The sequence below is a fragment of the Geotrypetes seraphini genome, chromosome 13, assembly GCF_902459505.1.
Source record: "Geotrypetes seraphini chromosome 13, aGeoSer1.1, whole genome shotgun sequence".
Taxonomy (NCBI): Eukaryota; Metazoa; Chordata; class Amphibia; order Gymnophiona; family Dermophiidae; genus Geotrypetes; species Geotrypetes seraphini.
This window is the reverse complement of record NC_047096.1, coordinates 3,260,653-3,286,262: the sequence shown is the minus strand read 5'-3', so window position 1 is coordinate 3,286,262 and position 25,610 is coordinate 3,260,653. Positions and strand designations below refer to the sequence as shown.

At 43.6% G+C, this 25,610-nt stretch overlaps 1 protein-coding gene across 1 annotated transcript in view; it reads right to left on the bottom strand.

Moving 5' to 3' along the window:
* Positions 1-6,806: 6,806 nt before the first annotated feature.
* The window catches only part of MFSD4A (major facilitator superfamily domain containing 4A), a 35,538-nt gene continuing 16,734 nt past the window's right edge, over positions 6,807-25,610 (bottom strand). The window contains exons 2-10 of the mRNA XM_033918899.1: positions 20,211-20,409; positions 19,483-19,725; positions 18,203-18,386; positions 15,977-16,092; positions 14,680-14,853; positions 10,687-10,834; positions 10,388-10,458; positions 9,357-9,477; positions 6,807-7,598 (exon numbers count right to left, since the gene is read on the bottom strand). Coding sequence (XP_033774790.1) covers positions 7,555-7,598; positions 9,357-9,477; positions 10,388-10,458; positions 10,687-10,834; positions 14,680-14,853; positions 15,977-16,092; positions 18,203-18,386; positions 19,483-19,725; positions 20,211-20,409 — 1,300 coding nt within the window. The 3' untranslated portion in view covers positions 6,807-7,554. The remainder of the gene's footprint in view (positions 7,599-9,356; positions 9,478-10,387; positions 10,459-10,686; positions 10,835-14,679; positions 14,854-15,976; positions 16,093-18,202; positions 18,387-19,482; positions 19,726-20,210; positions 20,410-25,610) is intronic.

The following is a 25,610-nucleotide window of genomic DNA, read 5'->3' as shown; positions in this document are numbered from 1 at the left end:
TTCCTTACATTTGTACGGAATCTGTCCCCTTTCAATTTTAGAGAGTGCCCTCTCGTTCTCCCTACCTTGGAGAGGGTGAACAACCTGTCCTTATCTACTAAGTCTATTCCCTTCAGTACCTTGAATGTTTCGATCATGTCCCCTCTCAATCTCCTCTGTTCGAGGGAAAGAGGCCCAGTTTCTCTAATCTTTCGCTGTACAGCAGCTCCTCCAACCCCTTAACCATCTTAGTCACTCTTCTCTGGACCCTTTCGAGTAGTACCGTATCTTCCTTCATGTACAGTGTCTTCAGCTCTCAAGACACTGTGTCCTGAATTGAGCAGAATTTAGACAGTTAAGTGGCTTCTCCAATCTCCCTAATTTAGGATCCTTTTTCCACAGGGGTTTGAAAAGTGGCAATGTTATGTCGTATGTCAAGTGTAGTGCCGTGGTTAAAGCTTCAGCACCCTGAGGTTGTGGGTTCACTGCTCCTTGTGACTTTGGGCAAGTCACTTAATCCCCCCATTACCCCAGGCATATTAGATAGATTGTCAGCCTGCCAGGACAGAGAAGGAAAAATGTTTTTTGAGTACCTGAATAAATTTATGTAAACCGTTCTGATCTTCCCTGGGCGAATGGTATAGAAAATTGCCTAAATAAATAGTATATTAACCATTTAACCCATATTCTCCGTTCCTCCTCCCTCTTCCGGCACTTCCTCTTAGGATCCTCTGGGTTTCTCTAAGTGGTCACTTTTGAAGGCAGGCGCCTAGGTGCAATGGATCATTGGGCTGCCGTCTTATGGTACTTCTTATGTTTATAGAATGAGAGAATAGCAGTTTCTAGGGCTCCCATTTTCATTGTGACAATTGAAAGAACATAAGTTAATTACTTTTTCTTGACAACGCTGTGTGTGGACTCTTACAACGGAAATGCATCAAATCCCAGCTCTATTGTTAAATGCACAATGAAACATTTCCATATATCACCAAGTGTTTGGCAGCCTGAGGAAAACATATTTATATCCAAAGTTTTCTCAGTGTAACACTTGGCTTCACATTCTGAAAATATTTGAGCCAATTTAGGCTGGCCTTTTTTTTTCTTTTTTGAAATCAGTGGTTCTGCTTGCAGCACTATGGGTCTGGCTCCGTGGACCTGTTTTTCTGCTTCTCTGTTTGGACGGATGGGGAAAGATGCAAGAAGTAGAGGGATTCTAGCACGCGCTGTAGCTGTTCTGGGAAACCGATGGTTTCTATGGACATTGTCTTTCATCTAAACCTGCCTGCCTTTGCCCCTAGATTACAGCTTCTCAAGGCCCAGAAAAGCTGCTGCTTTTTGTGAAGTTTAGGTAACATGCTTCTTGTACTCTGAATTGGTTTTATCCTAGTTTCCCTTCCGTTCTCCTCCTAGACAGAGAGCCGGAGCCTATGAATGTCCTCTCATGGCCACAGGGCGATCCTACCACATGGGCGTTCTCAGGCTGTTTCTCTAAGCAGGACCAGTGTAAAGGAAATGGGTGCTGTAGGTAACTTTGACAGACTTAGAGAACTTAATATGTACTGTATACTCTGTACTTGAAATATCTTCATGGCGTTAGAGTCTTTTTCAAATGAAGGAGAGAGCACAGGAGGAAGTCGGCTCAGGTGTAATCTAAGGAACGACTGATACAACAGAATTTTCCACCATTGGGGAAATCTTGTAAACCTGACTGGGTTGTATCAGAACCACATAGCAGTTATATATTTCATTTCTACCCGCCAATGAAGCCCGTGTTCTGTACAGAGGCTTTGCTGGTTTATAAAAATCTGTTTTAACTAGAGAATTCAGGCTCGAGTTTTTTTCTAAAAGACTGTGAAGATAGCACAACGATGCCTCCAGTGAAATGCACCGAGTCTCCCCCCTCCCCATAAGGTCTAACCAGAAAAGGAGGAGGTGGGGCAGGGTGGAAAAGAAGGAAACCTCTCTCCCAGAGCTGCGTTTCTTAACTTTCCCTGGAGACACCTGGGCCGTTGGATTTTCCGCAGAATTACAACACTAGAGCAATCCTCAAAACCTTTTTGTTCCTCAGCTTCCCAGCAGTGATGCTCTGAACGCTGATCTCTCCTTTCGAGTGTAGTTCTTGTCATGTTTTCCTTTTTAATTTTAGCAGGTTTCTTTATTCATATGCTACTGACTACCCCACTATCGCCTGCAGGATGCCACCCAGAATAACAAAATGCCCCTGGAGCGATAGACTCCCCAAACACTGGCTGTGGCAGTTGAAGTTAATATCTGAATATTCAGTGCAAGACGGTATCTGTATTGCACAAGTCTCCATCCTTGCACTATCTGGGAAGGGTCAGGTTAGCTGCAGAGATTTTCAGCTTAGTGTGCAAAATGACACGGGGACAAATCTTTCCACATCCCCACAAGTTTTTCGCTGTCTGCCTTAACTACACAAGCCTCGAACACTTAGGATTTTAAAGTGTTTGAGGCTTGTGCAGATGCAGACAGAGCTGGCGGGGATGGGAACATGAGTGAAAAATTTGTCCCCGTGTCATTCTCCAGTGCAGGTATCAAGCCACATTTTCCCACCCTATAGCAGATAGCATTGTCCCATAGCAAGAAACACAGCTCACCCTCCCTTACAAGGTCACTCAGACTTCCCTGCTCTCTGGTTTCAGCCCTATCACAGTTTTGTCTAAAAATCTCACTAAAAAAAATTCCAGAACCTGAAATTTTCTTTGCAAACATATGCTATTGGGAATGTGCTCCTTTGATTTGGATCACTTTGTGTTAGTTTGTTATATTTCCTTAACAGAAAAGGTTTTTTTTCTTGTCCTGTATGTTAAAAATTGCATAAATAAAATATTTTTTTTAAAAACCACCTCAAAATTCCAGAACCTGGCTGCATTTGAGTGAGGGGCTCAAACTGCCTCGTTCCTCTTGGAGCCATTTAGGTGTTGAGCCAGCCATGTACAATATGTTTACATTTTTCCGAGACATCTGGATCTAAACAGTTGCCAGGCTGTCTCTCAGTTCTAAGAGGCCCTGAAGTGATAAAGTGCGCTGACACAGCGAACAGCGCTTAATGCAGTGTTAACACTTGGTTTTCCTGGATGAGGACCTGCTACCCAATGTAAAAAGAACTCTTGTCAATATTTGATCCTATAACATATATTGAAACTCAAACTGTACACACGGATCAATTTATAGGTTATCCAACCCACAACGGAATAGAGGGATGAAGGGTAACTTATGATACTTTTATTTAACAATTTTCTTTTGCACATCAGTGTCTTAATTTATTTACAGTTGAATAGTTAAATTTTTATTAGCCCACTGTTCTATTTTTTTAAAACATTTTTATTATTTTATTAAATTACAATAGTGTAATACATTTAATTGAAAATAGCAAAATATTATAAATACACTATTTCAAACAAATAATATATAAAATCATAACTATACCCAACCCCTTCCATCAATTATTAATATTAGCAATACTAAACAACTTTAATATGAAAATGTAATATCCGTTTTCCCAATACCTTTCCCTACCCTACCTCCCTCCATCCCATCCCAGATGTGTAATGAAAAAACTCAGAAGGCAATATATTATCTTCTAATGTGAAGCAGCAAATAAAGCCAATGGACTCCATATTTTGTTAAATAAAACACTAAACCCTAAACATTCTGCGTTCACTCTCTCATATCTCTATGTATTACATACATTTGTCCACCAAAATGTATAATTTAATCTGTCATGGCTTTTCCAATTTTTTGTGATAATTTGAACCGCAATTCCAGTTAAAATCAAGAAAAGACGGCTTTTAAATTTATCAAGGGGAGGTTTAATATGTAAAATAGTACCACAAATTATTACTTCGTATGTTAATGGAATATCCGATTCTAAGAGACCTCTTATAGCTTAGATGTTATTCTGAATGCATGTGTTGTAATCATTTACTTCAAAACCTCCTTCCTAACCTCAAATTTAATTATTTGTTTATTAAATATCTAATAATGAATTAGTTAAAAGACTTAACTTGCTAACTGGGCTGCAATCTTTTATCAGTTAGATGTTTCTAAATATATACTTTATGAAAGAGCAACAACGCTTATCTTGGTGGCTTTCCAGCCAGAGCCAACATTGGGGGACCATGACCTACCCTATCATAAATTATCCTTTATACCCCATATTCCATTGTTTGCACCCAATGTAAAAAGGGCATTATCACAAAAAAAAACAAGCACGCCACCATGCCACTGTTAGTGTAGGTATAAATGCTATTAACTAATTAGCCACTTGAGATGTAGCACAGATTCTAGTGTGAGCAGAGATGAAATGAGCACTTCACTTCACCCAACTAAATGATCCTGACTGAGAAAAAGGCTCTAGTAAACCCCAATATCCTCCATCCTAATTCCCAATTCACCCCAGGCTGGGAGGTAGGATCAGTGCCCACTGCCCACTCGCTCCTGCCATTAGCACCATCCTCTTTGAAAGTGGCAGCACCTGACCTCTGGCAGTACGTCAGAATAGAGTGCTGGACTAGGCAGCTCCTGGTCATGTTTGTCTGCAGAGTAGGTTGTAAGCTCTTCTGAACAGGGACTGTTTTGACTTCTAATGTACAGGGTCCTTGGCTTAGCTGAGCCCTTGCACTATATTCTGGCATAGCACACTAAGAGGCAAGTGGCCCTGCGACTCATCTCCCAACTGGGACCATTTAGGTCTCCAGGGACTGTTTCTAGGGTGGGCTTTGAGACCCACATTAGCCACCATAGAACTTTTGTTCTTACTGATAACATCACCCCTGCTAGTCTCCTCAAAGTGACAGCTGTAATAATTGCACAAGTTAAAGGAAAAATAATTTAATCCAAGACACAGTGAAATTGGAACCTCTGACAAAGATCCTGCCACAAGGATCAAACCATGAAGAACAGGCTATAACTCTCAACATTTGCTTTTGGTAACTTTAGAACAGGCATGAACAATAATGAAAATAGGATTAAAAAAAAAAAAAGTAACTGGATACATGCTACAAACATGGGATGGGAATTAGAGAAAAGTCCTTAGTCTACCTAGGTGAGCCTATGCACCAGATGAAAATAGTTGCCCTTCTAAATAGTCAGTGGAAGCGCAGGGATGGGGCTGCCGCCACAATTGCGCCAAGGCCGAGCACCTCCCATGCAGCAGAAGAGCCGAGAGGATCAGACTGACCAAGTTGCTTGCAGTTTCCTCTCGATCCAGAAGTTGACAGAGCCCTCTCCCCACCCTACGAAACTCTTACTGGTGGATTGCAGTGGGAAGGAGGGTGGGGGCAACACTACAAAGTCAGTCATTACCACTGCAAACAAAGCATGGGGCAACTTTGAAGGCAGTGAATCGCAAACTGTGTGCTGCGGGTTGCCAGAGCTGGCTGATTGCCTACAGGACGTGCCTCTGACATGCACGTGACATCATCACATTGACGTCCGCGCACTTCCAGGTGCTCTCCAGCTGCGACACCAGACACTTTGCGAGACACCGTTCTAAGGTATAAGGCAAAGAGTCTCCCAAGTTCTGCTTCCATATTAAATTTGCGGACGATACGAAGTTATTCAGAGTAGTGAAGACACAGGGGAATTGCGAAGATCTACAAAGTGACATAATCAAGCGTGAAAAATGGGCATCAACGTGGATAAGTGTAAAGCGATGCATGTCGGTTACAAAAATCTCATGCACAAATACATGATGTCCAGGGCGGTACGAGAGACCTCCCAGGAAAGAGATTTGGGAGTTCTGATCTACAAGTCGATGAAACCGTCCACGCAATGTGCTACGGTGGCAAAAAGGGCTAAGAATGATAAAGAAGGGGATCACGAACAGATCGGAGAAGGTTATCATGCCGCTGTACCAGGCCATGGTGCGCCCTCACCTGGAGTACTGTGTCCAGCACTGGTCGCCGTACATGAAGAAGGACACGGTACTACTCGAAAGGGTCCAGAGAAGAGTGACTAAAATGGTTAAGGAGCTGGAGGAGTTGCCGTACAGTGAGAGATTGGAGAAACTGGGCCTCTTCTCCCTTGAAAAGAGGAGACTGAGAGGGGACATGATCGAAACATTCAAGATACTGAAGGGAATAGACAGTAGATAAAGACAGGTTGTTCACCCTCTCCAAGGTAGGAAGAAAGAGAGGGCACTTTCTAAAATTGAACGTAAGGAAGTTTTTCTTCACCCAGAGAGTGGTGGAGAGCTGGAACGCTCTTCCAGAGTCTGTTGTAGGGGAAAACACCCTCCAGGGTTTCAAGACTAAGCAGGTGAGGCTGGACTCATTTAGAGCACTGGTCTTTGACCTGGGGGCCGCCGTGTAAGCGGACTGCTGGTCAGGATGAACCACAGGTCTGACCCAGCAGCGGCAATTCTTTTGTTCCAGTTGAAGGTTAGGATTTTGCAAGAACATTTTAAATGCCCTCCAGACTACACTTCAGCCATTGATAACAATCTGCTCTGCCTCCCCCTTAAGTGTTTTTTGAAAATGGTGGTATAGAAACATAGAAGATGACGGCAGATAAGGGCCATAACCCATCAGGTCTGCCCACTCTACTGACCCAGCCCCAAGTCTACTATCCTAGGGATCCCATTCCTGGTGACAGGTTCCCTTGGCTTAACCCTCTAAGGGATCCCACATGGGAATCCCATTTGCTCTTAAATTCTTGCACACTGTTTGCCTCGATCACCTGCACCGGGAGCTCGTTCCAAGGATCAACCACTCTCTCGGTGAAGAAATATTTCCTGGTGTCGCCATGAAATTTCCCGCCCCTGAGTTTGAGTGGATGCCTTCTTGTGGCTGAGGGTCCTTTGAGAAAGAGAATCTCTTCTTCCATCTCGATACGGCTGGTAATATACTTAAACGTCTCGATTACGTCTCCTCTCTCCCTACGTTCCTCGAGTGAGTACAGCCGCAAATTTTTCAGCCTTTCCTCGTACAATATAGAAGTTTTGCAGTAGTAAATAATCCTTTGAATTGCAGTAAATATGATCGTAGAGGATACAACCTGAGAATTCACTACTGCCTGTCCTTAGTTTTGCCAGAGGTCAGAGAGGTTATCTAGAGCTCTTCCCCCTGTTTCCTAGAGATCAGCTGATTTCTTGGCTCTTGTCCTCAAGTAAAGCCTAATCAATCACTCTTTGCTAGACTGTCACCCATCCCAATAACAGTTTTATGGAGCCTGAGAAGAAGCGTCAGTCTTTGCAACCTCGCTTCATCAATCCCAACTCTAACTTAGCTCTGTTACATCTTCCCAATCACAGGTTTCTTGTTTGACTACTAAACCGCTTGTCCAGCTGTTGGTCTGTCTGTAAGCTTGAAAAAGGGAGCGCCGATTCTGATTGGTAACACTGCAAATTACAATTATTTAGTAAAGTATCCACGACCTATTTGTATACTATATATCGCCACTTAATCACATGGGATATAGTGCCCAATGAGCGCAGGAGGGGCCAAAGAAATTCCGACTGCATGGTTGTCTTCCGCAGCACCTCTGCCAAGTGTCCTCTGATTCTTAGATTACCAGGAAGTTCCTGAACAGTTTCTGACCATGCCACGCCCTTTATCTCTGGTAAGACACGCTGCTTTCGTCCGTCACTGCTGGCTCTGTGGAGGAACACAGCTGGTTAGCGAGTCCACAGAATCGACTGCCATTTCTATAACGCTGCCAGACGTTCGCAGCGCTGTACAGAGTAGTTATTAAAAGTCATTTGCCTTGACATCTTTGAAAACACCAAAGGGAAGGGAAATTCTGAGAATGCCAGACCACAAGGGGGGAAAGGAAAGGAAGGAGGGGAGAGAGATGTCAGACTGTGGGTAGGAGAGGAGAAAGATCCCAGACCATAGGAGGGGGAAAGGGGGAAGACAGATGTCAGACCATAAGAGAGGGAGGAGATGGTACACAGGGATGGAGGGGTGGTGAAGAAGAAGAGCAAGGAAGGAGATGGTGCATAGGGATGGGAGGAGTGGGGAAGGCAAGAGCTTTGAAGAAATGCTGTTTATGGATAGATCCAAATAGGGGAGAAGAAAGACAGAGAAGATGGTACACATGGATAGATAGGAAGAGAAGCAGAAAAATGGAAGAAAGTAGAATGTTAAAAGTGAATGCCAAAGATGGATGGAGGGCAGAAAGTGAAGAAGGAGAGAAAGACAGCAAATGGATAAGGCGGCCCTAAAAACACAGTTAAGAGCACAGACAGAAGGAAGTGCAACCAGAGACTAGGAAAAGATGAATAGAAAGATAAAATCACCAGACAACGGTAGGAAAAGGCATTTTATTTTCAATTTAGGTGATTGATATGTGCCAATTTTCAGAATTTGCATCTGCTGTCAGGAAGAAACGTATTTCTATTTCTCTTTCTCGTGTTGTACGCAGAGCCTGGCATCTTAGGGTTTCATTTGTGTATATTAGGACTTTTAGTTTGTGGTCCTGTATTTGGATAGGGTTTATCTGTGCTCTGCACGTGTGACCAAGGCCAGATATTTTGGTAGGAATGAATGTCGTGAAGCGTTATTGGTAGTCGTGGCCCCAAGTAGGAAGATATTTGTCGGCAGTTTGTCCGGGTTTTGGAAGGCCCTGAGTTCAGTGCCACATCTAGAGGGCCTCTGCATGGATGTCGATGTGATGCACACGGGCATGATGTCATCACTTTGACGTCCACGTGTGGAGGCCCTCTACTACTACTTATCACTAGACACAGCCTGGAGCTTGGGGAAGGAAACACGGGGTTCGTGTGGAGATGAGACCAGGGACAGAATGGGGCAGAGCAGGATGGGGCAAAGTGTCCTCTTTTTTATAGGAGGAAATCTGGTAACCCTATTCAAAGCCCACTGGCAAATTTCCTCCTTTGCACCTCTAGGGATGGAAATTTGTTTTTAAAAAATGGCCCGATACTGGAGCAGTTCTTAGGAGAAGACTTAGTTCAAGATTCAATTTACTGAGGCAGGTTTTGCCTAATGCCAGTCAGGTTTTCAAGCTATCCCTAATGAATATGCATGAGTGAGATTTCACTCATGTACATTCATTAGGGATATCTTGAAAAGCCGACTGGCTGAGGGTCCCTCAGGACAGGTTTAAGAACCACTGGCCTAATGGGTTCCCTCTGCCCAGATTTAGCTGAATATGAGTTAAAAAAAACAAAACAAAACCTTTTTAACAATCGTATAAATAAGGAAAAAACTCAAAGCAAGCCTTCCCCCTCTGTTGTCACCTAATAGAGACTGGAAATATGCACCAAGCAGTGCAATGCAGGAAAGGAGCAGGAAGCTGCAGAGAATGAATGGCTTCCTTGCATTTTACTGCAAACATCCTGGCCCCAGACAGTGCCTCAGCCCCAGCCCCGGTCCGCTGCCCTTTCTGCTTACCTGCTGAGAGCCCGAGGTGGATCCTGTAGAAGACCAGGAACATGATGTAGAAGGAAAAGGCCAGGATTGCAAAGATTGTCCCACAGACCAGGAAGCTGTAGCTGCCTTGCTCTTGAATTATCTGTCAAGAAGGAAAGACGATGCTGATGAAGCGATTCAGTGCTGCAGGAGTTGAGTGACGTAGAAAGGGCCTGGGAAATCCTTTTTATGGCCTGAGGTCAGGGCTGGCCTGCCTCATTCATCTTCACCTTTTGACTGCGCAGAGTTTGTGTCTTCTCCACAGCTCGCGATATAGCCTGCTCTGCCTGTGGGAACGCTATCTGACCGGTATCCCTGGGATGTTTGATTTTATTTCTCTCCTCTCCGTCCTATCCATACGGTGGCATAACTTTCACTTTCTTAACTTCTGTAATGTGGAAACATCCTAGTGGTAGACGCTGTTACCTAAGGCCAGGATTTCTTGGCCTCGTGTACCGATGCCCATGTCAACCACGCCTATTCTCCAAGGACCAGCTATTAGGCACCTCAACTTACGCCTCACAAAACGTAAATGAATTGGTTTGTCCTTATTTTTTTTTTTATCGCTTTTTAATGGTAAGGTCAATTACCGCCAATTAAACCAATTAAAAACCATTTTTATGCAGAATTCTGTTAGATGTCACTAGGCAGCCTCAAGATAGGTGCCTAGCAGTAGCGTAGTAAAGGAAAGGGAGGCCAGACCACCCTGTGTGCCATCTTCGCAGAGGTGTCTCTCCTCTTTTCTGCCCCCTCCCACGCACCTCTTGAAATGTTTGCCGGCACAAGCAGCATCTTCCACAGTTTTAATTTTGGTTTCAATATTCTCCACACCCATTTAACCTAATGCCATGAATATGTAAACTGAACATAAATACTTTTGCCTCTCCTGAAGTCACAATGTTCTGCCTTAGAAATCACCACCCGTTGCCCTCGAAATCATTTTTGATGCTACCAATATGGCAGCATTCCATGTTGTCTACTAGTACTGAGGTAGCGCCCTCTGCTTTACTTACCGATCCCACCATCATCTGGAGGACCATCTCACCGATCCCTGCTCCAGTCACCAGCACTGTCGTAGCACAGCCTGAAGGGGGAGACCAGTCAGACTGAAGATATTAGAACCTCCTGAAAACTAAATTACACAACACAGAGCCCCAAACCCCAGCTCTCTCATGCAATGGGGCATCCCTCTCAATAGTGGCTAAATTCCAAAAACCCTTTCTAGCTGAACAGGGTCCTTGGGAATCACTATGGTGGAGGTCCTCTTCCCTCTCTCTGCTTTATACTTGGCTGGATGCAATCCAAAAGCTACCTTTGTAATTGAGGACATCCTCCGTGTAGGCCAGCATGCTGGGGAAGATACTGCTGAGGAAGAGGCCGAGAAGAGCTGTTCCCGGAAACAGGAAGACAGTGTTGTAGGAGGTAAGCAACAGGAGTAGGAATGTTGCCAGAACACCGGTCTGCAATGATGGAAGACAGCACGGGTGAGCGGACGACTGCCCAGAGAAGTTCTGCTCCATGTTATATGACTATTAGTAGTTTCAATGATATGCATCCACTTCCCCACCTCCCTCAACAGTAATTCTTCACTTCTTAGAAATGCATTAATTTGAAACAGGAAAACTTTCTACATGTCCTTAAAGTACTTCTTCAGCATAATCTCAGGCGCTAATAAGAAAAAAAATTTGATGAAAATAGACTGACCTCTACACATTTACAAGTGACTGAATATGAGTCATTAAAGAATTCTTAATAAAAGATTTATTAGTTATTTCAGTTATTTGTATACTGCCTATTAATTATCTAAGTGGTTTACATTCATGTACTCGGTCATTTGTCCCTATATGTCCCGGTGGAATCACCAACTAAAGTACCTGGGGCAATGGGGGCCAATTACACCTACTTCCGAAAAAAACCTGAAACTCAGCTCCTTGACAACTAATGATATCTGCCTTCTCTCCTTTCCTCCTCTGTCCCTCCCTTCTTCCCTTCCTGTTTACTCTTCAGTCGCCTAGACCTTGGATAGGTTGATGTGACTCACAAATAGATTAGATTAGATTAGATTAAGGGCTAGATGCACTGAAGATACAGACTTGATCAGTGTTGGCCGATTCTCCAGCAGCGGTCGATACGCTATCAAGTTTGCATGGAGGTGCAAGTCATTTGCATGCAAATGTGACCAATCAATCACTGCTGTTAGGGCTTCTTTTTTTTTAATGGCACAGATGTTTTGCGCCATGGCACCCCTCTGCGCCATGGCCCCCCCTGCGCCAGGTACCCATGAGCTACTGTCCCCCCCGAACCCCTCAAAATGGCAGGAGGGATGCCCACTTCCTCCTTCCATCCTGACTGACCTGCCCCCACCCCCAGCAAAACAGCAGGAGGAATGCCTATTCTCTCCTGCCATGAAGGACCTCCCACGCCAATTGCCCCCCAATCACCCCCTACCCTCCTCTCCCTGAAAAAAAAGGAAGGAGGGATGCCCACCCCACTGGAGGCCCCCCTCAAATCACCCCCTCATACCTTTTAAGTTGGGAGCAGGAGGGGTGCTCAGGCCCTCCTTCTCTGAAGCCGCCAAGTCTACAATGCCGGGCCTTCCCCTTCCTGGTGCATCATGTGATGCTCAGGGAGGGGCCTAAGGCCCTGCCTGGTTCAGACGCCTCAGGCCCCTCCCCTTTGGATTAGTCTTAGGCGTCTGAGCCAATCAGTTTGGGCTGGTAGGTCCTTGGTGGCTTCTGCAACCTATTTTCAAAGATTCTACCACTCCTTAGGATCGACTATTCCCTTCCCTAATGATCTATTAGGCTCTGTGGGGAATGCCTGTGCTTTTACCTCTACAGTAGTTGCATCCGATCCGGCTCTGGTTATATTAACAATGGAAGAATTCATATCTAAAAACAAAGTCAGCTTACAGTGACTGAATACAGGGCTGATAGTGGCACGATGGACCAATGGTCTGACCCAGCAGCGGCAATTCTTATGTTCTTATGAACAAATTGGTTGACTAAGCTAAAAGATGTCATTCTTGATATTTTGAACATAAAGGGAGAGCGAAACAGGTTCTGTTGTGTGGAAGGCTTCTAAGGCCGTAACAAAGGTGGAACTCATCAGTTATTCTGCTTGGTAGAACAGAGAGCAAACACAATTGAGCAGGTTGTTTACATGTCAGAGCAGAATTAAAATAAAATTCTAAGTCTTTATTTATGTTAAATGCTTGGATCCTGTCAACTGTGTACAAGAATTTCTCATATTTAAGGGGACGAAGGTTGAGTTCTCACTAGGGTCGGGGATCTACAGTGAGAAAAGGACCTGATTAACACTATTGGGCCCTGGAAAACAGATTTGAAGACCCCCCCCCACGCCATATCATGGACTCCCTCCAATTTATTTCTTTTCTCATGAGCAGCCCCCAGCCCCTAAATTAAGGGATTGTGACTTGTATACCACCTTTTTATAGTTCTACAACTTCACTTCAAGCATTTTTCCTCTCTGTCCTGGTGGGCTCACAATCTATCTAATGTTCCTGGGGAAATGGGGGGATTAAGTGACTTGCCCAGGGTCATAAGGAGCAGGGTGGGGTTTGAACCTACAACCTCATGGGGCTGAGGCGATAGCTTTAACCACTTTGCCACACTCTCCTCCAATAGAGTATCAGAAGTGAGCCAAGTATAGAACAATGAAGCCATTGTGACATCACTGATAAGGTTGGCTCTTATTGGTGGAATGAGGCATTATGACATCAGCGAAAGGGGTTGGGACTTCTATACCACTTTTTTATAGTTCTACAACCTCACTTCAAGCATTTCTCCCTCTCTGTCCTGGTGGGCTCACGATCTATCTAATGTACCTGGGGCAATGGGGGGATTAAGTGACTTGCCCAGAGTCACAAAGGAGCAATGTGGGGCTTAAACCCAGAACCTCAGGGGGCTGAGGCTGTGGCTCTAACCACTGCGCCACACTCTCCTCCCTTATGTCACCTTTCCAGAAGCACCAGGGAAAATCCAGAACCTAGCTGTGGGCTGGTGGTTGTAATAATTTGTGAGAGCCGCTATCCACTAAGTCACTTTGTTTGAAGCATGGCTTACCTAGTCTAGGGTTACCAGACATCCAGGAAAACCCAGGTGTGTCCAACGTGTGGTGGACACCTGGAATGCGCTTCCAGAGGACGTTATAAGGCATAGTACGGTACTGGGATTTAAGAAAGGATTGGACAATTTCCTGCTGGAAAAGGGAATAGAAGGGTATAAATAGAGGATTACTGCTCAGGTCCTGGACCTGTTGGGCCACTGCATGAGCGGACTGCTGGGCAAGATGGACCTCAGGCCTGACCCAGCAGAGGCATTGCTTATGTTCTTATGTTATGTCCTCTTTTTAGAGGATGGTCCAGGTGCCCGGACAGACTTTCCAAAACCCAGCTGTTGTCCGGGTTTTGGAAAGCTCTGGTTGTGTGTGGAGGGCCTCTGAGCATGTGTGGATGATGTCACACGCATCCGCGCATGCTCGGAGGCCACTAGAAACGACCCGGAGGTCAGGAATAATGAGATGAGACTTTCGGGGGTGGGGCAGAAGGTAGAACGGGGCAAGGCCAGGCGTCCAGGTAACCCTAGCCTAGTCCTCACGCTCAAAGTTACTTAGTTCCAGAAGGGAGATTTAGGCCAGTCTTGGATCTCTAGCCTTGGAGCATTTTGAGACCTGAAGCACTGATTCAATGGGCAGAATCAGAAACTACAAATAACACACACTGAATTGATGTAAGTTCAAAAACAGGATTGGCCTAAGACTCTCCTACAGCTGAGTAACTTGGCAGCTCTGAAGCAGTGGGCTGAAAACCAGGGAAATTTAGCAAGTCATTTTCACCCTCCATTACCTCTGGCACAAACCAAAGAAGCCAAGGGTGGACTATTCCAATGAGTCTTTTTACTTGACGCCCAACTACAAAATATTCAGGCAAGAACTTAAAACTTTTTTATTCAACTAAACCTAATCGACCCTCCACAGATCCCGATGCATACTACATCTATTAACCATGTATTCTCCCTGGAAATGCCTAGGCCAACTCTTGTTGTAAACCGCCTAGAACTGAAAGGTATTGGCGGGATAGAAGACACCAATGGAATGTAAACCGTAAATTAATTAATACAAACCTGAAAACAGTATGGAAATACCAATAATAAAACCATATCCCATCTTTCACAGTTGAAATTCTCAAAGATAAGCCCATTTAGTGGCATTCTCTTTCAACCAAATCTTCAGTAACAAGGGAACTTCCTGAAATCTTACCAGTTAGAAATGGAGGAAGACTTACTAGACTGATGAAGATCATGGTGGCAGGTTTCGCCTTAAAGGACACAGGAATCGCTACCAGTCGACCCAGTGTGATGAAAGCCCAGAAAAGACTGGGAAGATATCCAGCCTTCTTGTGCTCCATGGAGAGAGGATCCTCTGTCGCATAGGTATAGACAAACCCAGAATACTCACCCTTAAAGGAAGGAAAGAGCACAGCTGTGTTAGATGGTGAGGAAAAAAAGAAATCACTTGACAAAAATTGGAATTGATAGAAATGAAAATATCTTCATGACCTGAAATCAAAGATAGAAACATGATAGCAGATAAAGCATCCTCTCTCCAAGAGATCCCATGTACATATCCCAGGCTTTCTTGAAATCAGTCAAATCTCTGTCTCCATCACCTCTTCTGGGAAACTGTTCCACACATCTACCATCCTTTCTGTAAAAAAGTATTTCCTTAGATTACTCCTGAGCCTATCACTTCTTAACTTTATCCTATGCTCTCTCATTCCAGAGCTTCCTTTCAAATGAAAGAGACTCAATTCATGCGCATTTACGCCACGTAGTTATTTAAACATCTCTATCATATTTCTCCTCTCCCACCTTTCCTCCAAAATCTGAGATCTTTAAGTCTGTCCCCATACACCTTATGACGAAGACCACACACCATTTTAGTAGTCTTCCTCTGGACTGACTTCATCCTTTTTATATCTTTTTGAAGGTGCATCTCCAGAATTGTACACAATATTCTAAATGAGGTCTCAGCAGAGTCTTATATAGGGGCATCAATGCCTCCTTTTTCCTACTGGCCATACCTCTTCCTATGCAACCTAGTATCTATCCTTCTAGCTTTCGCCATCACCTTTTCATCCTGTTTGGCCACCTTAAGATCATCACATACAATTACATCCAAGTCCCGCTTTTCTGTCGTGCACATAAGTTCTTCACCCCCTAAACTTGCCTGTGGAAGGAAATCTGTAAAATATTCACTCAGCCTTAAGCTACTATTGGAAAGACATGAGTTATAAATCCAAAAAATGCTCCCTTTCCTCCGCAGTGTAGAAGAAAGAAAGATTAGAAAATCTGGCCTACCAGATACTTTTAATGGACAGTCCTCCTCTTTTAAGGAGGGGTGAGGAATAAAAGGTTCAGATAGGTCCATATTCACCTTACCTTGCTTAGAAACCCGACAGCACTATATAAATGTTAACAGGCATGAAGGGCACAGGAGAATTGTGTACTCCAAACCTTTGGGTTGTTACAGAGGAATGTTCCACAAGTACTGTAGCTGGTACATATGAAGACAGGACTTACCACAATGCCGTCGCTCATGAACAGGACCAATGCACCAGTGATGTAAATAGCAAAATACGAAAAGGAAGCCTCTTGGAAGTTTCTACTCTGGAAGCAGCTAAAGAGGTTATTGTGTCCTGGAAGAAGAGAACATTGGACCTCAGTCAATGACCATTTGTTTCCCATGCTAGGGCTTGTATTTATTTATTCGCTCATTCATTCATTTCAGTATTTAGCCCGTCCCTTTGACGGCACCCAGAACAGATTACAGATTTACATTCATAGTAGTAAAAACATACTACATGAAAATAAATATTAAATGACAGTTTCCATTAAACACATTTTTATTGCAAACCGCTTAGATTTACTTTGGTTTTATATTTGCAGTATATTAAATAAACTGAACTTGAATTAACTTACTAAATTAAAACAGGTAGATTTTAACAGCTTTACGAAATCCCAGAAGATCATTAATAGGATTTCACAGATACAGGAACTTTGTTCTACAACCAGATCATAAAATAAGAGTCATCTGGAGAACGAGCAAACTAATTGAAAAGATTTGGCACAGCAGAAGAACATAAGGATAGCCTTACTGGGTCAGACCTGGATTGGCCCGTTCTCATGGTGGCCAATCCAGGTCCCTAGTACCTGGCCAAAACCCAAGGAGTAGCAACATTCCATGCGGAATCCCCAAGGAGTAGCAACATTCCATGTGGAATCCCCAAGGAGTAGCAACATTCCATGCGGAATCCCCAAGGAGTAGCAACATTCCATGCGGAATCCCCAAGGAGTATCAACATTCCATGCGGAATCCCCAAGGAGTAGCAACATTCCATGCGGAATCCTCAAGGAGTATCAACATTCCATGCGGAATCCCCAAGGAGTAGCAACATTCCATGCGGAATCCTCAAGGAGTAGCAACATTCCATGCGGAATCCCCAAGGAGTAGCAACATTCCATGCGGAATCCCCAAGGAGTAGCAACATTCCATGCGGAATCCCCAAGGAGTATCAACATTCCATGCGGAATCCCCAAGGAGTAGCAACATTCCATGCGGAATCCTCAAGGAGTATCAACATTCCATGCGGAATCCCCAAGGAGTAGCAACATTCCATGCGGAATCCTCAAGGAGTAGCAACATTCCATGCGGAATCCCCAAGGAGTAGCAACATTCCATGCTACCGATCCAGGGCAAGCAGTGGCTTCCCCCATGTCGTTCTCAATAACAAGACTACTGTTCCTCCATTAATTTGTCCAAACCTTTCTTAAAACCAGCTACACTATCCGCTCTTACCACAACCTCTGGCAATGCGTTCCAGAGCTTAACTAGTTTTTGAGTAAAAAAAAAAAAAATAACTCCTACTGTTTTTAAAAGTATTTCCCTGTAACTTCATCGAGTGTCCCCCTAGTCTTTTTGATGGAGTGAAAAATCAATCCACTTGTACCCTTGGATCACAAATAAAATCACTGGCATTAATATTTAAAGTACTGAATTCAGGAGTTGCATGCTACCTCGTTCCATATTTCCCTCTGATCAATTCATCAAAATCATGATACAGTGAATGAGCATATAAGGCATACAATACTCTCTGTCCATGGCCACAACTGTAGAAGTCTCTCCCTGTTTCTCTTGGACTTCAAACACCTTCCTACCTTCACTCTTCCCTTCTTCTACCTAATGAATGACTCTTGGCGCCTTTTTCTTGGGTTTTCATTTATGGATGAGCCCGATAGAAATACAAAGCTGTCCTCTTTTTCACTCAGAGGGTGGTGGGCACCTAGAATGCGCTTCTGGAGGTTGTGATAGGACAGAGTACACTACAGGGTTTCAAAGAAGGATTGGATAAATTCCTGAAGGACACGGGGATTGAGGGATACAGATAGAGGTAGGGATAGGATTATGAAAGGGTATAGATAGAAGGATAAAGGGGATTAAAGGGTTTTAGACAAGGATCACCTTATAGGTCATAGACCTGATGGGCTGCCACAAGAGCGGACTGCTGGGCGAGATGGACCTCTGGTCTGACCCAGCGGAGGCAACTTTTTATGTTCTTATGTTCTCATGTTGCTTCCCCTCCCCTCTTTCCTTTCAGACGTTTATAGTTCAGCCCCCTAACCTCACTTTCATGTTTGTCTCCGATCACTGAAACCCTTTTCTCCTTTCCCCTTTTTTTTTAAGGTTCCTAAGCCGCCTAGGTGGTTCACCGATAAACTTGGAATCTGTTCCTGGCTCTTTAAACGTACCTGCATGCTCACCACTCTCTGTGAATTCTGCTTTCTGAGTACTTGGCTGCCCATCTTCCTTAGCAGCTGCATGAGTTTCCATAGCCAGCTCATCTGCCTTCAGGAGAGAGATGCTTTTCCTGGCACAGCAGGGTAACATCCCTTCCTGGTACATAAGCAGAAACACTGCTATGGGCACTGGTAGCTGCAGAAACAACAGACTGGATGTCAGAACGAGGCCTGAATTCTCTGTACCGCATATAATCATAACCAATCTGCTAGCATTGTGTACTTCAGATACTGTAGATAAAATACCTTCTCTCCATTCTGAAGAAATACTCCTACTGGTAAGTGGGGAACCTCAGTCTTCAGGCCTAGTCAATGTATGATATTCATACGTTAACGGGAGTGGAGGCATAACCTAATGGTTATAATAGGAGGCTGAGAATCAGGGGAGTCTGGTTCAAATCCCACCACACCTCCTTGTGGCCTTGGGCAAGTCACTTAACCCTCCACTGCCTCAGGTACAAACAGACTGAGTCCTCCAGGGACAGAGAAATATTAGCTTGTATTGAGCTAAATACAAACAGATTTTAAAGTGCTTTTGCATGCTCCAAAATCAAGGTACCTTAATGGCCCAGACATCTGCTAACGAATGCACACTACTGAAGGTTACAAAGCGTAGAGTCACTTACCTAGAGCACTTGACTGATCTGCCAAGGATTAGGTAGGCTGCAAATGAGCGTGGGAAGTCAATCATTAATAGTAATGGCTATCCTGTGCTTTCAGGCCAAGCTTAGAGAGGGCGGAGGGGTCAGAGCCCAAGCCTTTTATAGACTATGTATCCCTGACATAAGGAGCACACATATGCTTCTGTATGGTGATAACATCAAGGAGTGTGTGGTGCACTGGTTAAAGCTACAGCCTTGGCACCCTGAGGTTGTGGGTTCAAATCCTGCACTGCTCCTTGTGACCCTGGGCAAGTCACTTAATCCCCATTGCCCAGGTACATTAGATAGAGTGGAAGCCCACAGGGACAGGGAATAATGCTTGAGTATCTGAATAATTTGTAATCCGCATAGAATTGTGGACTATACATACAGGGCTGCTACTGGGGCCCTAGAGAAGCCAGAATTAACGCAGTGGAGACTCTGCAGCAAGTCGTAGAAGAAATGAACAAATCAGAGGCCAAATAGCACAGAAGAGAGCGAGGCATGAGTGACAGAGAGAAGCCTGGAGGAGACAAAGAGCGTACTGAGAGAAGCAGAGATGGATGACACACTGCAGGGTCGGATACCTACATTTATTAAAGCCATGATCCAGAAGGCATAGGAAACTCGGGTGGTCGTCAGTCCCATCAAGGGCAGGTCGTAATGGGACAGGTTCGTGGGATGATGGGGCACCAGAGAGTTCCGGATGTGCTCAAGGCTGCCTCTGCTGGCGTTGATTGTGCTGTTGGACTGGATACAGTTGGTTTCAGACAGAAATGGGTCAGCTATCAGTGGGCTCAGCAAGGCACCAAACCCCACAAAAAAATGGAGGGCCTGAGAGGAAACAAAGAAAGAAAAAGCGGTTCAACTCTAACCCAAATTACTCACATTACACAATAGGTTCATGAATGACAACTTCACCACGTTGAAAAGCAAAGTTTGAATTTTTCATGAGCATATAAGAGTGTTTCTCGTAAAGCACTATTTGGGAACTTATTTATCACATATTAAAAAACCTAAAAGCAGACTGTAGGCTCTCTCAACGGTCTCATTTACTATTGAGTTCTGAGCACAGAAGAAGTTTAGTTTTTGATGTTTAAGTTTTAAGTTTTTGATGTTATGCAAATAAAGCATTTCACAATTCTTCTTTGTGCAGTGAGAGAGAGAGTGTGGCGATGTCTCTTGTGCCATGATGCTCTGACCTGAGCAGAACTCTAGTGTTGCATTCCTCTTTTCTGCGAAAACGAATTTTGGGAGATCTTGGGTTTTCAAAATATCCTTTTGAGGAAGACGAAGAGTACATGCACCGTGCTGCTCACCTGCAGGAAGACGGCAGAGTCCTTCTGGTAGATCTTAACCAACTGCATGTTGGAGATGGTATCGATGCATCCCATCGCCAGCCCCGCCACTGCCATGATGGCTGCCAACACCACCACATCATGGCAGAAAGGGATGATGGAAAAGACCAGTGAAATCACCAGAGTTGAAACAAAAAGGACAACCAGCGACTGCTTGAGCCTGAACCAGAGAAGAGAGTATTAGCTACAGGAGACACACATTTTCAGTCAAATATTTTCAGTCAACAGATTTTTAATATCTGTGTGCTACGGCTGTAGAAAGCTGCTGGACAATCCCCAGAGGATCTTCTGTTGATCTTACAGCACAAGTGACCAAGAATTTAATGAGATTTACAATTTGAATTTTGCGATTATATCAAATATTTTAAATAAACTTGAAACATGAAACTTGGATTAACCTCCATAAAGACAGGACACTGGGCTGGAGGGACTCCTACTCTTATGTTCTTAAGAGTAGGAAATGGAAAGCTGGACCACAGGTGAAAGGTAAAAAGTGTTAGACTGGAGACTGGAAGGGAAAGGAGATGACTTAGGAGAAAAACCAACAGAGAAACCAGGAGCAACCCAACCAGAAAGCTAAAAGGACCAGACAGCAAAGGTACTTAACGTGTGAGGCCATCTGCAGGAATGGTCCATGGGGAGGAGACCAAAGCAAAACTTGGCCTTGGCGACTGGGGTGAAAAAGATGCACTATATGGAAAAGTGATGAGACAAGGTGAAAATGTTCTCAGAACATCTCTTCAGACAGAAATAGAAAGTGATTACAGATGTGCTATGCCCCAACAGGCTCTAAAATCAGGATCATCCGTCTCTTAAAAGCATGCTAAACTAATTGTGGTATGATTTCCACCTGTACCGAAATGTAACTCGCCTCGAGCTACAGCCGAGAAAGAAGTTCACGTATATAAAGAACTATTTTTAATGGACTCTGGAACTTGTGACTGTGACACATGCTGTAATGCAGTTTTCCTGTAGGAAAGCTTCGGCTTTGGTATTGTCCTGCCCCAGAAAAAAAAGCTACTTGGATTTAAGGTGACTCCTGCGCTGCTCGGGCCCCCCCCCCCAGAGCGGGCTGCAGCCTGTGAGGCCAGGGGCTGTTAAGATGTGGGGTAGTTTCCATCTGCCCTGACCGGTCCGCCTGCAGCAAGGTCAGGGCCGTTAGTGAGCTGGACCCGACTGACTAACCGGCTGCTCATTATTCCAGCTCACAGAGTTAGATTTGTTCCATCTGATTTCACCTGAATTGCTGATGCCTTGTGGCCCAAAAGTTCTTCTCTGAGGTGGTGTTACGTGTGCACCTTCCCCAGAGGCATGAATGGACAGGGTGGGAGAGGAAGGACATTGATGTCCATCCATTTCGGCCACTGAGCTAAAAGTGACTCGTTGCTTGCCTCTTTTAACATTATGTGAATGGGGAAAGTGATTTTCATGTTCGACGTAGTACTGTACATCTACTTACACAATAAAACAATCAAATAAGTAGTGCTCTCCCCTCCCCCCCCCCCAGGGTGATAGCAGTCAAAAAAAGCCAATATAATGTGGCAATTACATGGAATGGAATGGAATGAAACAGATCTAGGGGGTGATCGTACCTTGAGCCCGTGTGCAATTATGGGGCCCCTTTTCAAAAATATAATTTTCTCTCTGTGGAATATTGTTAAAGACTCAACTCTTTGATAGCTGGTATCATTTTGCTTCATTTTTTCAATCAAGTTCCTTATATTCAACTTGATGTATTTTATCTCTTCTATGTATTACTTTTTTCCCTGCCATGCCGGTATTTTCTGCATTATATTGTAAATGCTTTCTGTCTTTATCTAGTTTTAAGTCCATTATTCTAATTTGTATTTTATCTGTATCCCATGTATTAGCTCACCTTGTTGTGAACCACCTAGAACTTTTTCGGGATGGCGGTATAGAAGAATAAAATTATTATTATGTATGTAGAGAAACTGGAAAAGGTGATGTAGGGGACGGAATGATTATCTACGAAGAAAGGCTGAACAAGTCGATCCTCTTCATTTTGGAGATGAGAAAACTAGGGAGATTTTAAAATTGTGAACGGCCTGGAACTTGTTTATTGAAAAGGTGCCATCACTGGTAGCAGATTTAAGCTACGAAATGAATTGCTTTCCTATTTACATAGTAGTGTTCCTTTTCTCGCTTTCTTGAACTCTTTTTTTTTTGAGATTGTAAACTGCTTAGATCTGTCTGGTACAGTAACTGTGAAATAAATAAGTCCAACTCCAGACTCCGTCCCTTTTTTCTTGCCACGTCATTTGCCTGGAACAGGCTGCCAGAGTCAATACGTCATGCTCCGTCTCTGGCGGTCTTCAAATCCAAGCTACAAGGCCACTCTTTTGAAACTGCTTTCAACTCTTAACTCATTCACCATCAGTTACCTCTACCCACCGTATCATTCTTTTTGCTAGAAACACTCCTACTTGTCTGTACAAATTAGATTATAAGCTCTTTGGAGCAGGGACCATCTGTGTTTAAATGTTAAAATATACAGTGCTTTAGAAATGATAAGAAGTAGTAAGTACGTTGCTAGAGGATGTGGTACAAGGTTTGCAGAAGTTTCTGGAGGCCAGATCCATTAACAGCTGTTACCCAGGCACACATGAAGAATTAACAAGAAGGGACCAGATGAACTTCCAAATGACCTGGATTGTCCATTGGACGCTGGGCTTAATGGACCATCACTCCAGCCCACTACTTTGCCATTTGAGACACACACAAAGATATAAGTTAGCCTTCCCTTCCTTTAAGGGAATTAAATCTGCTGGGAAGCTCAGTCGATCTTTTGTTTTCAAGTTTGTAGAGATCTGGAACGAACTTTCCCAACTCCATTAGGCTTTTAGGCCAGCTGCAATTATTTCGTAAATTCCTGAAAACTTTGTTGTTCTCTCAATTTATAAATGGTTTAACTACAGCCTCAATGAAATAATAATATTATAGTTATTTTTCTTAGTTTTTAATTAATTCTTCCTTCTCCTATGTTTTCTGCTATGTACTCTAGTAAGGTGGTGAATGATTTTTTAAAAAATCAACATAACAATTATACTTGTCAATATACCAAAAACAGGAGGATTTGCAACACAATCTAAAGAAATGCTTTGTACTAAAACCCAAGTGTCCATTGCCGTCTCCACTTCAATTCTGAAGAGTGCCACAGCCTCTCCCAGCAGCAGAGAAAAAGCCAGCTTGTGTATTAAGCCCCGATTCAATTCCCGTCAAAAAGCCAGGCTTTTTCACCTTTTCTGGAACCTGGAACCTTCTGCACTGGAGCATCTTCCACATCTCAGAGAAGCAGCAGGAGAAAGTAAAGAATCCAGTCGGGACAGAAGACCTTAAAATCCTGGTTTGTTTCTTCATGTTTTATTTAAAATTTGATTAAATTCTAGGTGTTTAACGATAATAAAAAGGGGAGGACAAAATAAAACTGTGGACTTATACAATCAAGTCATAAAACTGATGTTCAATTAAACGATAGGTAAGAGGGGAGAACTACAATAAGTTATAGGAAAGGAAACATTGACGGGAAAAACCCAAAAGGAACGAGGGGAGTAAAAGATAAAAGAAAAGACGATTCATGTGAGTGGGTGGGAATATAATATACATACAGACCTACTGTTCAAGAAATGTATTTCGGTTTTATGGAAGCTTCGCACCATCAAGAAGTTTTTTGATGAAGCTTCTTTTCGTTTGCTGGTGCAGACATCCATTTTGAGTAGTTTAGATTATTGTAATATTATATATTTAGGGGCTTACAAAAAAACCCACAAAAAACTGAGACTGATCCAGAACACTGCAGTTCGCCTCATTTTTGGACTAAAAAAATGGGAGCATATTACCCCCTTTTATCAAAAACTTCACTGGTTGCCAGTAGAGTCCAGAGTTTTGTTCGTTTTCCTGTATTTGTTACAAAGCAGTTTATCTTGCATCTCAGCTTCCTTTAAACAACTCCAATAAGATTACACGTAGAATAACTCCACTTAATTATCCTTCTCTAAAATCATGTCAATATAAGAAGTTTTTTGACAGAATTTTCTCATTCCAGGCCGCTAAATTGAATACATGGCTTGGAAAACTAATATTAGAGGCTACTTCTTATTCTGATTTTAGAAAATCATTAAAGAGAAACAAACAAAACTGCAGATTGTGTACAAGATGCAGGCAAAAATTTATTGTACCAAAATTAAAATGCAAATAAGTAAAATAAAACCTTTTTACCAATCAAGGGACCCGACACGGTTCCGTGTTTCAGACAAACCTTCGTCAGGGGTCCATTATGAAAAAGGTTGGGACATACCATAAAAAATGAAGATAAGTAACAAAGTGCCTGTATATTGTGTTTGCCGAGGATTGCTGCCTCTTTGTACTGCTTCCTTGAGACGCTTTACTCCTCGGCAAACACAATATAAGGGTGGGGGACACCAAGGATTTTAATGGTAGGATTGATTGGGTAGATTAGCCCGTTTAATTTCAGAGAGGTATTTGTTAGCTCGTGGTTAGGGCTTGCCAGTAACAAAAATGCTGTTTGTAACCCACTGTTAGGAATTTAGTCTGATTTTGATTTTGCACTGTATGTTTATTTTTGTGTAGCAAATGCTATTTGTAACCCGCCTCGCACTCCGCTTTGTGAAGATTTGGTGGGATATAAGATTATAAGGAACATGCCACAGGACCTCGGGCTGAAAGACCAAAGCCGATGGAATTCTCCTATCAAGGTGACCTAGACTCTAGCGAACCGGCTGAATCACCTGGAGTGGGGGTAGGGCACGGCGGGCATTAGACATTACATACAGAGTTTTAACCCAACATTAAGAGGGAAGCTCTTTGGGTGGAAAAGACAAGGTCACACTTGCAACAGTCCTCCTGCTGATCTAAATTCCATTTGTAAATCTGCCAGAGCGCTTTCTAGGGGGTACACGGTGGCTCCCCTCTGAAAATTAGTGACAAACACCAGGTCTATGTAGAATGACCTATCGTGACCTTCAGGTGTAAAACAGCAAAGTTCTCTCGTCTCAGGATCCCTCGCAGGAATCAGTGCAGGTTCCAGGACAACCTACAGACGTCCCCTGTGCTCATTTTCAGGAGCTCAAAGACCTGCTTTAAGAGGTCAAGGTGCTCACTTGAGTTTAAATGCCCTTAAAGCCTGGGTTTAACAAGGGTGTGATCTCTTTGCTTTGTGATAAAATCCACTGCCAGGTAAATATTCCCTTTTTTTTGCTGGAGAATTGTTTATCTTTCCATTAGAAGGAGCTCTGGGCTATGTGAAGGCAAATAAACATGGCCCCAGGGCGGCACACAGCCATCCATGTGGAGCGTCTATCACAAATGACAGTGAAATATATA